Consider the following 12,199-nt stretch of genomic DNA (forward strand, 5'->3'; position numbering starts at 1 on the left):
GACGACAACGTAATAAAGAGTTCAATGAAAGAGTATTGTGAGCAGTATGGTTCAACGAGCACTTCTTCTCGACACCTATTTCTATACTTTTTCACTTAATATACACTAACTAATCCCAGACTTTTTTTTTTTTCCGTTCTTTCCAGAAAAAAAAGAAACAAAGCAAGCGTGCCCTGACTTAGGGTTTCCTAAAAAAGTTATTAGGTTTGTGTCACGTGATACGTCCTTTTCTGGTCACGTGGTCTTAGAACACTCTTAAGGGGCCAAGCACAAGAGGACAGTGCTAGCAGTAGAAGTGGTGTAGTAGTGATGAGGTAATGTTAATTGTGCATCGCACATATTTACAGGTAGTATATACTATAGTTTGTGAATACCTATTCTTATATATACAAGAAATGGTTGTCGGCAGACTGTCAGTAAGACTAATTTGCACTTGGAACTTCGAAGCCATAACCCTTCATGCACTCTTTGTACTTTTCAATGAATTCCTTGCATTTTTCAGAGTCTTGTCCATTGAATAAGATGCATGTATCCCGCTCCTCCTTTTCTGGCTTACAAACGCAACATGGCTTAGGTTTGTCCTCGCACTCCGCGTGGTTTTCTTGTTCTTGTTTCTTGTCAGTTTCAGTCATTGGGTATAATTGATTGTGTAGTTATCTGATTGTGTACACTAAAATTTTGTTTAGTTGTACTAGAGACAAGTAGTTAGGTGGTTACTAGATTCTGATTCGCCGCTATATATCGTCATTTTATCTTTTTTTGAAGGAGATAGGTAGGGTTATAACATTATCCGGGTAATGATTTGAAAAAAAATTTTCAAAAAATGCGATGAGATGAGGTTGAAAATTGTAAGTTAGAATATGCTTAGATAGTATGAGTATTTACGTTGGTAACTTGGGTTTCGAATTGGAGCTGTGTGCCTACAACAGCGTCTTATATATATACTATGGTGGTAGGAACTAAAAAATACTCTAATTTGGACTTTGTCCCTACAATCAGTGACAGTGAAGACGATGTTCCAATTCTAGATTCTTCTGATGACGAAAAAGTCGAGGCTAAGAAGACTACGAAGAAGCGGAAGGGTAAGAATAACAAGAAAAAGGTTAGTGAGGGGGATAACCTCGATGAGGATGTTCATGAGGACTTGGACGCGGGGTTTAAGTTTGATTTGGACGCCGATGATACCACTTCGAACTTCCAAGGCTGGAACTTTCTAGCAGAGGGCGAGTCCAATAAGGACGATGCCGAAGCTTTTGTGAAGAAGGACGTTGACTTGGATAAGATTATTAGAAGAAAAGGTGGGCTGGTGAAAATGGCCCATATTGATAGTAAACAAGAAGAAGAAACCGAGAAAGAAAAAGTAGAAAAAGAAAACGATAGCGACGATGAGGAATTAGCAATGGACGGGTTCGGTATGGGAGCTCCCATGAACAATGGAGACGAAAATCAGTCAGAAGAAGAAGAAGAAGAGGAGGAAAAGGAAGAGGAAGAGGAGGAAGAGGAGGAACAAGAAGAGATGACGTTAGAAAAAGGCGGCAAAGATGACGAAATAGATGAAGAAGACGATTCTGAAGAGGCAAAAGCCGATTTCTATGCGCCTGAAACTGAGGGAGATGAAGCTAAAAAGCAAATGTACGAAAATTTCAACAGTTTGTCTTTATCTCGTCCGGTTCTTAAGGGCCTTGCAAGTTTGGGTTACGTCAAGCCTTCCCCTATTCAAAGCGCCACAATCCCCATTGCCTTATTGGGTAAAGACATCATTGCCGGTGCTGTGACTGGTTCCGGTAAGACTGCTGCGTTTATGATTCCCATAATCGAGCGTTTGTTGTATAAACCAGCCAAAATCGCTTCCACCAGAGTTATTGTTCTATTGCCCACTCGTGAGTTAGCTATCCAAGTCGCTGACGTTGGTAAACAAATTGCACGTTTCGTCTCCGGTATAACCTTTGGTCTGGCCGTTGGTGGTTTGAACTTGAGACAACAAGAACAAATGTTGAAATCTCGTCCGGACATCGTCATTGCTACCCCAGGTAGATTCATTGATCATATCAGGAACTCAGCAAGTTTTAATGTGGACTCAGTAGAGATTCTGGTTATGGATGAAGCCGATAGAATGTTAGAAGAAGGTTTTCAAGATGAACTGAACGAAATTATGGGCCTATTACCAAGCAATAGACAGAACCTATTGTTTTCTGCTACAATGAACTCCAAAATTAAAAGTTTAGTTAGTCTTTCTCTAAAAAAACCAGTAAGGATTATGATTGATCCTCCAAAGAAAGCTGCTACTAAGTTGACACAAGAATTCGTTCGTATTCGTAAAAGAGACCATTTGAAGCCTGCCTTGTTATTTAATTTGATTAGGAAATTGGATCCAACGGGTCAAAAGAGGATTGTCGTTTTTGTGGCTAGAAAAGAAACTGCTCATAGGTTAAGGATTATCATGGGTCTTTTAGGTATGAGTGTGGGTGAATTACACGGTTCTTTAACCCAAGAACAGCGTTTAGATTCCGTTAATAAATTCAAAAATTTGGAAGTTCCTGTACTTATCTGTACGGATTTGGCCTCCAGAGGTCTTGATATCCCCAAGATTGAGGTTGTTATCAACTACGATATGCCCAAGAGTTATGAGATCTACCTGCATAGAGTTGGTCGTACCGCCAGAGCTGGTAGGGAAGGTCGTTCCGTCACCTTCGTCGGTGAATCATCTCAAGATAGAAGTATTGTACGTGCTGCTATAAAGAGTGTAGAAGAAAATAAGTCCCTAACTCAAGGTAAAGCACTTGGTAGAAACGTAGACTGGGTTCAAATCGAAGAAACAAACAAACTTGTTGAATCCATGAACGATACGATTGAAGATATTCTGGTGGAAGAAAAGGAGGAGAAGGAAATATTAAGGGCTGAAATGCAATTAAGAAAGGGTGAAAATATGTTGAAGCATAAAAAGGAAATCCAGGCAAGACCAAGAAGGACATGGTTCCAAAGCGAATCAGATAAGAAAAATTCCAAAGTATTAGGTGCTTTATCAAGGAACAAGAAAGTCACTAACAGCAAAAAGAGAAAGCGTGAAGAAGCTAAGGCAGATGGCAATGGTGCACGTTCTTATAGAAAAACCAAAACCGACCGTATTGCAGATCAAGAAAGAACTTTTAAAAAGCAGAAGAGTACAAATTCAAATAAGAAGAAGGGCTTCAAAAGCCGTAGGTAATAATTTTCATCGTCATTATCATAAAATATCAACATACTTATCACTGTCATTATATTATTAATACTTTGTATTTAAATATCATTAATTCATCTAATAAACAGGGGATTAGTCAAAAATTCCTTTTTTTTTGTTGAATCTGTAGAAGTGAGTATTAATAAACTGCAAGCTATATGCTATATTAAAAGGATTTTTCAAGTACAAACGAACTGAATGGAGACTCAAGCTACTTGCGGGAAAGAATTACAAAATTACATTCCATTCTAGTAAAAAAAAGTTATAAATAAAAAAAAATCGTCTGACGACAAATTTGTATCTTAATCAAAATAAAAATTTTGGGTTACTTTCTTTAACGTTTCCAAGTTATAAAATTCTTCATCTTCGTCCTCGTCGCTTGGTTCAGGTGGAGGCACTATGATGTCCTGACGAACGTTCAAATTTATCATCTGAACATTTTTCCTCAAATCAAATAAAGTGTCTATTTGTTCTTTCGTGTCTTCTGATATATCTTCATGCTGGAATGGAGATATCAATTTCAATCCGTCTAGCCATATATATCTTCCCTCTTCTGTGTCTAAATAAAATTTCAAAACTGTCCTGTCGTTACGATCTTTTAATTCAACTCCAGTGTACACATTGGCTTCATCTAATTTGATGTAAACATTACTGCTCGTCCGACGACTCGGTGTAGTAAGTTCTATGCTTTTGAAAGAGGTTATATGTTTCAAAACAACAACTTTTGTTCTGCCATTAGCTAATGCCTCAGAACCTGGACTTGTTAAAATTTTATTGTCGAATAGATAAGGTAAATCGTTTGTTTGTGTTTCGAATTCTCTGGCTAATAAATTTGCGTGGTTATCTGAAACTATGAGGAAGTAGACTTTAGGCGTGCCAGCTTCAGGATTCAGTGGGTTCTCTGCGTAAACCCACGTTCCCTTTTGCAATTGAAGAAGTCTTTGATGACGAACGTAATCACGAACCTGGCCTGATAGCATGGTATCGAAGCTAGCGATACTAGATGACCAGGTTCGATACTGTTCTTTTTTGATTGAGTCTAATTGTAATGTTCTTGCAAATTTATATCTCATAGAGTCAAGTGCAACAACTTGGGTCTTGAGAAGGGATTTCGTCTGTATTGCTGCTTCCAAATCACTGGATGACAAACAAACATATTTTAAAGTGATAATAGCTAAATTTAACAGTGAAACCAAATCACTTTGCGATTTTGCTAATGATTCTATCCAAAATCTCAAAAACAACTCGAGTGTTTTGTAAAAACATGTTTGTCGATTGAGAACAGCGGTAGCAATTTGTAATTTTAAATCACGCTCTGAGTCTGAGTATTGGTTCTCTTTTTTCCCACTTAGATTGAAAAGTCTTCTAAATTGGTCTGAAAGTTTAAATATTGCTTCATAAAGAGGGAAATCGTTCTCGCCAAACAACAATTGTTCAGTGTAAAGTCTCTTGAAAGACCCATTAGGACTGTTTAAGAATGTGAATGTATCATACGCATTTAATAAATTTATACTGGGAAGATCGCCCATTTCCATTTCTAACCCTTTTTGGAATACGGAGTTATCTTTGATGGCTGTAAGAAGATCAGCTTTAAGCGAACAGGAATAATCATCAATACTAACCGAAGATAGAAAATTTATTAGCCTCTGCTTTAACGGTACAAATTCTTCAAGGATTAGTGGTTGCAAGTCTTCTATGTAAAGTAATTCAGACATGGAAGCTGGAAAGTTATACTGAAATAGCAAAATGAGGATTCTGGGTACAAATTCTACGGCGTGTGATAGTGATGTCTCACATAATGTAAGTGAGCATTTTAAAAATAGGGTTATGCATAGTATAGTGTCCGTAAACAACGGTATATGAATAGGTCTTTGGGACAAAAGTTGTAAAAGTATTCCAATGAGCTGAGAGTTCTCTCTGGAGATGTGGCAGATGCTCACAATAACTTCATTCTTATTAGAATCTTGGCATTTAAGGGCTACATTAAAAATCCTAATGAGATTTGCTACCAACGTTTCTGACCTTAGCTTTTGGCAATTATCACACAATATAGCCCAAAATCGGGAATCTGGAATTACGGTTTTACATAGGTATTTTTCATCACAAAGGAGGATATAGTTTGCCAATAACTTTTCGTATTCATCACTTGTCTTGTTCAAATTTTTATTACTGATCAGCGTATGATAGCAAGCTTTTGATTGTGCACTCGTAAGTGACTTGACTGGCTTTCCTAATTTAGGATTCAGTAGCACTTTTATGTTTTCCAAGCTTTCATCTGGCATCTGCCTGTTATGCTTCATTGCTTATGCCGTTATTTGAGGTTACTTTAATCTATTTTCCTACTGATGACACAATTGAGTCAATCCAACGTGGAACGGGTTGCCCTTGTATACATTTCAGTTTACTTCTTTTCATGTATTTCCTTAATAGTTTATTTTTTCACTTTCTGCCTATCCGTTTCAATTCCGAAGAACCGTCAACATCCAATAAAGATCATCTACAACAATAAGTGCCCCTCATAATTTTCTCAATGAGATGAAAGAACTTTGAGAGAGTCAATATAATACCTGTAGCCTTTTTCTGAAAATGACTGATAGTGAGAATGAATCCACCGAAACGGATTCGTTAATGACGTTTGACGATTATATAAGCAAAGAGCTACCTGAACATTTACAGAGACTAATCATGGAGAATTTGAAGGGTTCTACTACTAATGACTTAAAGCAAACTTCAAACAACTCAGAGTTTAATGTCAGTAAAAACGGGAGCTTCAAAGGTCTCGATGATGCAATTCAAGCTTTGCAAATGCAAAGCGTGTTGCATCCTTCTTCGTTAGGATCGTTAGCAACGTCCTCCAAATTTTCTGGATGGTCGTTTGCTCAAGGGTTTTTTGTAGGACAGCTAAGCATAGTGTTGTTGTTCATCTTTTTCCTAAAGTTCTTTATATTCAGTGATGAGCCATCTAAAAGTAAGAATCCGAAACCTGCAGCCTCCCGTCACAGATCAAAATTTAAAGAATATCCCTTTATATCTCGCGAATTCCTGACTTCTCTTGTTAGGAAGGGTGCTAAACAACACTACGAGCTCAATGAAGAGGCAGAAAATGAACATCTTCAAGAACTAGCTCTTATTTTAGAGAAAACCTATTATAATGTCGACGTGCACCCTGCAGAGTCATTGGACTGGTTCAACGTTTTAGTTGCCCAAATAATACAGCAATTCCGCAGTGAGGCTTGGCACAGGGACAATATCCTTCATTCCTTGAATGATTTTATTGGAAGAAAATCACCCGATCTGCCTGAATATTTGGATACCATAAAAATAACTGAACTGGATACAGGTGATGATTTCCCCATTTTCTCGAATTGCAGAATACAATATTCGCCAAATTCAGGAAATAAAAAGCTAGAGGCTAAAATTGATATAGATTTAAATGACCACTTAACTTTAGGAGTAGAAACAAAACTATTACTTAACTATCCAAAGCCTGGTATTGCCGCACTCCCCATAAATCTAGTAGTGTCAATTGTGAGGTTTCAGGCGTGTTTGACCGTATCTTTAACTAATGCAGAGGAGTTTGCTTCTACTTCGAACGGTAGCAGTAGTGAAAACGGTATGGAGGGCAATTCAGGATACTTTTTGATGTTTTCTTTTTCTCCTGAATATAGAATGGAATTTGAAATCAAGTCGCTAATTGGCTCACGGTCTAAACTTGAAAATATTCCCAAGATCGGCAGTGTCATTGAATACCAAATAAAAAAATGGTTCGTTGAACGATGCGTTGAACCAAGATTCCAATTTGTCAGGTTACCAAGTATGTGGCCACGTAGTAAAAATACGAGAGAAGAAAAGCCTACAGAGTTATAAATATTTATGTACAAATTTTTTGTTCTATCTTTTTCCTATCTTCTCTGCCTCATTTTTGGTGTTCCAGTTTTGGTTAGTGCAAGTGGCTATTCTCCAAGTGACAATCACCAAATAAATTCATTGAATACATATTAAGATCGAATTTCAGGTGATACGACTTCTCCAAAAATGATTGTTCTTCTTCAGAAATTCCTAGTTTGTCCCTTGGTAGCCAAATTTCATCCGAATTTCTACAAATGGAGAAAATATCATGGAAAGTATAACTTTCTTGACAGAATTGGTCCTTCCTTTCCTCTGTTAGATTCGACAAGTATTCCAAAGTTGGTATGCGTTGAGGCTTCGATTTTATTTGTTTGGAGATTTTGGAGTGCGTGATTACTGTTAGAGCAAAGACAACAAGCATTATAGTTGACAATGTGTATTGATCAAAAAGAGTGAACAGCCCGAGTAAACAAAATTCCATGAAATAAATGCCCGCGTACAATTGCATAAGGGCCTGTATGTACAATTTACCGAACGTTTCAGAATAGTTCTCTTTGTTATATTGGTATTTGAACAAGTAACTGAAAGAAAAGAAAACCATCGAAAATGAGATGCAACATAATAATAATATAATAGGAGCAACAACACTGTATATGATACCAATACAGCCCAACACTGAGAATATAGGATAAATAGATCCTAGTTGGAAAAATAAAGATGTCTTTAACCTCTTAAATTGAGCATGTGGAGTACTCCTTTTCCATTTATAGTAGAACAATTCAAAAAGTAGCTCTTTTATTCTTAACAAATTACCGCCTGCATAAGCCATTCCCCTAATCAAAACAAAAGAACAGAAAAAGTTTGCGCATTTAGGCAAGTCGTTGGCCAGGAGAGCAGGGATACTGACAGGATTGTTAAGAAGCCTCTCAATAATTATAGAAAATCCAGAAGATATTGTAACAACTACGAAAAGATGAATGAAGACAAAGACGAAATACCAATTCTGGACATCAGCTTCTATTTGCGCTCCAGTTTTCAACCCTCGAAGGTAACTCAGCCAACGGAAAAAGTAGGGTACGATTTCTATTATTATTATTAAGGTTACTATTGGAATCAAATTCTTTGCCACTTCTCTTATAAATGGAGATTGGAAATGAATTATTTTTGTAAACGGTATTAGTGAGGAAATATTTGGTATTTGTGATATTAACCCAAGGAACGCGACAGGCAAAATCCAGCCTATAATCACAAAAATTCGCAATATATTTGCCGAGAAATATTTGGCACTTTTCCAAAGGGGTGATGAATCGAGGATATTTCTCCAAATAATGTCATTAACATTGGGGCCTATTATTACTTTTAAATTTTGGGTGGGTAGTCTATACGAAAGCAACTCACCTATAACGTTTGACAATAATGTGGACTTGAAGGTAATGAACATCTTATCCATATAAATGTCTGTGCCCGACGATAAATCGTCGGGCAGTGCCTGCTTGGTTTCTGAAGTTGCTTTCAAGGAATTTACTTGGAATTTAATGAGTTTTTCCTTGCGTATTATTTTATCAAGGATTCTGTATTTCCTTTCTAATATTGTTTCTGTATTTACATACAGTTTAGGGTAATATAACGGAAAGATGCTTGACTTTTTCCAGCGCAGACGAATTTTTGTGCAATAGTATGAAATTCTAAATTGAGTTAAAAATACCAATTTTTTGTACTGAAATAATAGATGGTTTTTCAACTTTGAAAAGAAAAATCTTTTGTGATTTGCTATCAAATGCCTGTGTATTGAAACTCTTCTAAAATATTTCTCTAAAATAATCTCAAAGATAATTTGTTCTTTTGATTTTTGTAATTTATTTAACTTTATTTCTAATTTGTGGACTTTCTTCAAATTTTTTGGAATGAAATGCGTCACGCCAAAGCAATCACTGTGTAGCGGCTGAAAAAAAGTTTCTAAAGAAATACTTTGGGTAACCAATTTACTTGAGAATCCTTCCAAATATAGAATGTTTTGGTATTTACTTTTCGTCAAAACGGAATATCCTAGTCGATTAACGAACCTCAGTTCCGAAGAAAGAATGAAGTGAAACCAGAGTACAACAAAGATACTCAAAAACAAGTGACAGATTAAAGTATTCGATGAATTAGGTGATAGATTTGACATGGTCCACTTGTCAAGTTTACTTGTCGTCCTGAAACTTTGCTCATAACGTTCACCTTCATTTTCTTTCAAAATATCCCTGGAAAAATAATGGATTGGAATTAGTATTGGAATGTTGATAATTGATAACACTGCAAAAAAGAATATCAAAAGTTTGAGAAACCGTAAAAATAGATAATTGTCTAGGCCATACCTTTCGTTTCGTTCGAATTTTTCCATAGGATCTAACATTCTTCCGGGAAGTTGCTTGAGAAATGCAAATAATGACCAATAATTTTTTATTTTTTTCTTAGCAAAACAAACTTTAGAACCTGGATGGATTTTCAGAACGACATTGGCCTGATATATAGTCTTGAATCTTGATCTTAAAATAATAAAGAGTGACAGCTGAAATAAAAAGTACAAAAAAGAAAACAATATACCAGATATGAACCCTTTTAGTGAGATTCCAGCATGTCTTTGCGCAGATCCAAATCTTTCTTTGTCTTGAAATTTATTCAGTAAATTAAAAGTCAGTTCTTTAGTAGCATTCATCTTCTTGGTAAGTCTTTTTCTTGTTTTTGAAAAAGAGTTCCTGAAGTTTGTCTACTGTGAATATACTTTGCACATTTGTTTAATTTTTAAACACGCTATAATTTGTGTCATAAAGAATTTTTTGTAGAATAGCTTTTTTTTTAATAGGAAAAAAAAATAAAAAAAGGTGGAAAAGACAATCTTTTCCAGAAACTTGAAACTATACTGGAGATGAAGGGTTGTCGTTGGTTGCGTTACGAGACAGGCTTGACAATTTCACAAGAGTAATGTTTCATTACCTGCTGTTTTATTATCTTTATATTTAGTAAGACCAGCAGAAACGCTACACGTGATGATAATGGAACTAAGCATTCTGTTAGATGGTAAGAATTTTTTTTACCTTCCATTACCACTAACGCCTTTTTTAGTGTCTTTTTGATATTTACTGACGTATTTTTCCGCACCGTAATTTGAAGAAAAAGAAAAGTGACAAAAGATGGCATTGTTTACATACAGAGTCGTAGTATCACAAGAGTAGTCCAACAGGATGAGCGACCTTAACCAATCCAAAAAGATGAACGTCAGCGAGTTTGCTGACGCCCAAAGGAGCCACTATACAGTATACCCCAGTTTGCCTCAAAGTAACAAAAATGATAAACACATTCCCTTTGTCAAACTTCTATCAGGCAAAGAATCGGAAGTGAACGTGGAAAAAAGATGGGAATTGTATCATCAGTTACATTCCCACTTTCATGATCAAGTAGATCATATTATCGATAATATTGAAGCAGACTTGAAAGCAGAGATTTCAGACCTTTTATATAGTGAAACTACTCAGAAAAGGCGATGCTTTAACACTATTTTCCTATTAGGTTCAGATAGTACGACAAAAATTGAACTTAAAGACGAATCTTCTCGCTACAACGTTTTGATTGAATTGACTCCGAAAGAATCTCCGAATGTAAGAATGATGCTTCGTAGGTCTATGTACAAACTTTACAGCGCAGCTGATGCAGAAGAACATCCAACTATCAAGTATGAAGACATTAACGATGAAGATGGCGATTTTACCGAGCAAAACAATGATGTATCATACGATCTGTCACTTGTGGAAAACTTCAAAAGGCTTTTTGGAAAAGACTTAGCAATGGTATTTAATTTTAAAGATGTAGATTCTATTAACTTCAACACATTGGATAACTTCATAATTCTATTGAAAAGTGCCTTCAAGTATGACCATGTTAAAATAAGTTTAATCTTTAATATTAATACAAACTTGTCAAATATTGAGAAAAATTTGAGACAATCAACCATACGACTTCTGAAGAGAAATTATCATAAACTAGACGTGTCGAGTAATAAAGGATTTAAGTACGGAAACCAAATCTTTCAAAGCTTTTTGGATACGGTTGATGGCAAACTAAATCTTTCAGATCGTTTTGTGGAATTCATTCTCAGCAAGATGGCAAATAATACTAATCACAACTTACAATTATTGACGAAGATGCTGGATTATTCGTTGATGTCGTACTTTTTCCAGAATGCCTTTTCAGTATTCATTGACCCTGTAAATGTTGATTTTTTGAACGACGACTACTTAAAAATACTGAGCAGATGTCCTACATTCATGTTCTTTGTCGAAGGTCTTATAAAGCAGCATGCTCCTGCTGACGAAATTCTTTCATTATTGACAAACAAAAACAGAGGCCTAGAAGAGTTTTTTGTTGAGTTTTTGGTAAGAGAGAACCCGATTAACGGGCATGCTAAGTTTGTTGCTCGATTCCTCGAAGAAGAATTGAATATAACCAATTTTAATCTGATAGAATTATATCATAATTTGCTTATTGGCAAACTAGACTCCTATCTAGATCGTTGGTCAGCATGTAAAGAGTATAAGGATCGGCTTCATTTTGAACCCATTGATACAATTTTTCAAGAGCTATTTACTTTGGACAACAGAAGTGGATTACTTACCCAGTCGATTTTCCCTTCTTACAAGTCAAATATCGAAGATAACTTACTAAGTTGGGAGCAGGTGCTGCCTTCGCTTGATAAAGAAAATTATGATACTCTTTCTGGAGATTTGGATAAAATAATGGCTCCGGTACTGGGTCAGCTATTCAAGCTTTATCGTGAGGCGAATATGACTATCAACATTTACGATTTCTACATTGCGTTCAGAGAAACATTACCAAAAGAGGAAATATTAAATTTCATAAGAAAAGATCCCTCCAACACCAAACTCTTAGAACTAGCAGAAACACCGGACGCATTTGACAAAGTAGCACTAATTTTATTCATGCAAGCAATCTTCGCCTTTGAAAACATGGGTCTCATTAAGTTTCAAAGCACCAAGAGTTACGATCTGGTAGAAAAATGTGTCTGGAGAGGAATTTAGATAAAGAATGCACGGATAAATAAGTAAATAAATAACCATACATATATAGAACCATAGA

The 12,199-nt window shown here is 35.9% G+C and overlaps 7 protein-coding genes across 7 annotated transcripts, besides 1 other annotated feature; 4 read left to right on the forward strand and 3 right to left on the reverse strand.

Moving 5' to 3' along the window:
- Nucleotides 1–422: 422 nt before the first annotated feature.
- On the reverse strand, nt 423–632 carry COX17 (copper metallochaperone COX17; the record flags this gene model as incomplete). The annotated part of the gene is made up of 1 exon (NM_001181829.1): nt 423–632. The coding sequence occupies one exon, from the start codon at nt 630–632 to the stop codon at nt 423–425; it is 210 nt and encodes a 69-aa protein (NP_013092.1).
- A 314-nt stretch (nt 633–946) lies between these two features.
- On the forward strand, nt 947–3,205 carry DRS1 (putative ATP-dependent RNA helicase; the record flags this gene model as incomplete). The annotated part of the gene is made up of 1 exon (NM_001181828.1): nt 947–3,205. The coding sequence occupies one exon, from the start codon at nt 947–949 to the stop codon at nt 3,203–3,205; it is 2,259 nt and encodes a 752-aa protein (NP_013093.1).
- Nucleotides 3,206–3,519: 314 nt separating this feature from the next.
- On the reverse strand, nt 3,520–5,517 carry LMO1 (Lmo1p; the record flags this gene model as incomplete). The annotated part of the gene is made up of 1 exon (NM_001181827.1): nt 3,520–5,517. The coding sequence occupies one exon, from the start codon at nt 5,515–5,517 to the stop codon at nt 3,520–3,522; it is 1,998 nt and encodes a 665-aa protein (NP_013094.1).
- Nucleotides 5,518–5,562: 45 nt separating this feature from the next.
- Nucleotides 5,563–5,739, forward strand: YLL006W-A (uncharacterized protein; the record flags this gene model as incomplete). Its single annotated transcript, NM_001184559.1, has 1 exon — nt 5,563–5,739. One exon carries the CDS (start codon nt 5,563–5,565, stop codon nt 5,737–5,739), a length of 177 nt encoding a protein of 58 aa, NP_878116.1.
- A 64-nt stretch (nt 5,740–5,803) lies between these two features.
- Nucleotides 5,804–7,084, forward strand: MMM1 (ERMES complex subunit MMM1; the record flags this gene model as incomplete). The annotated part of the gene is made up of 1 exon (NM_001181826.1): nt 5,804–7,084. One exon carries the CDS (start codon nt 5,804–5,806, stop codon nt 7,082–7,084), a length of 1,281 nt encoding a protein of 426 aa, NP_013095.1.
- Nucleotides 7,085–7,157: 73 nt separating this feature from the next.
- SPO75 (Spo75p) lies at nt 7,158–9,764 on the reverse strand (the record flags this gene model as incomplete). The annotated part of the gene is made up of 1 exon (NM_001181825.1): nt 7,158–9,764. The coding sequence occupies one exon, from the start codon at nt 9,762–9,764 to the stop codon at nt 7,158–7,160; it is 2,607 nt and encodes an 868-aa protein (NP_013096.1).
- Nucleotides 7,403–8,382: an origin of replication (ARS1207; Putative replication origin; identified in multiple array studies, not yet confirmed by plasmid-based assay).
- A 526-nt stretch (nt 9,765–10,290) lies between the features above and the next one.
- ORC3 (origin recognition complex subunit 3) lies at nt 10,291–12,141 on the forward strand (the record flags this gene model as incomplete). Its single annotated transcript, NM_001181824.1, has 1 exon — nt 10,291–12,141. One exon carries the CDS (start codon nt 10,291–10,293, stop codon nt 12,139–12,141), a length of 1,851 nt encoding a protein of 616 aa, NP_013097.1.
- Between the last annotated feature and the right edge of the window lie 58 nt (nt 12,142–12,199).

Source organism: Saccharomyces cerevisiae, chromosome XII (assembly GCF_000146045.2).
Source record: "Saccharomyces cerevisiae S288C chromosome XII, complete sequence".
Taxonomy (NCBI): domain Eukaryota; kingdom Fungi; phylum Ascomycota; class Saccharomycetes; order Saccharomycetales; family Saccharomycetaceae; genus Saccharomyces; species Saccharomyces cerevisiae.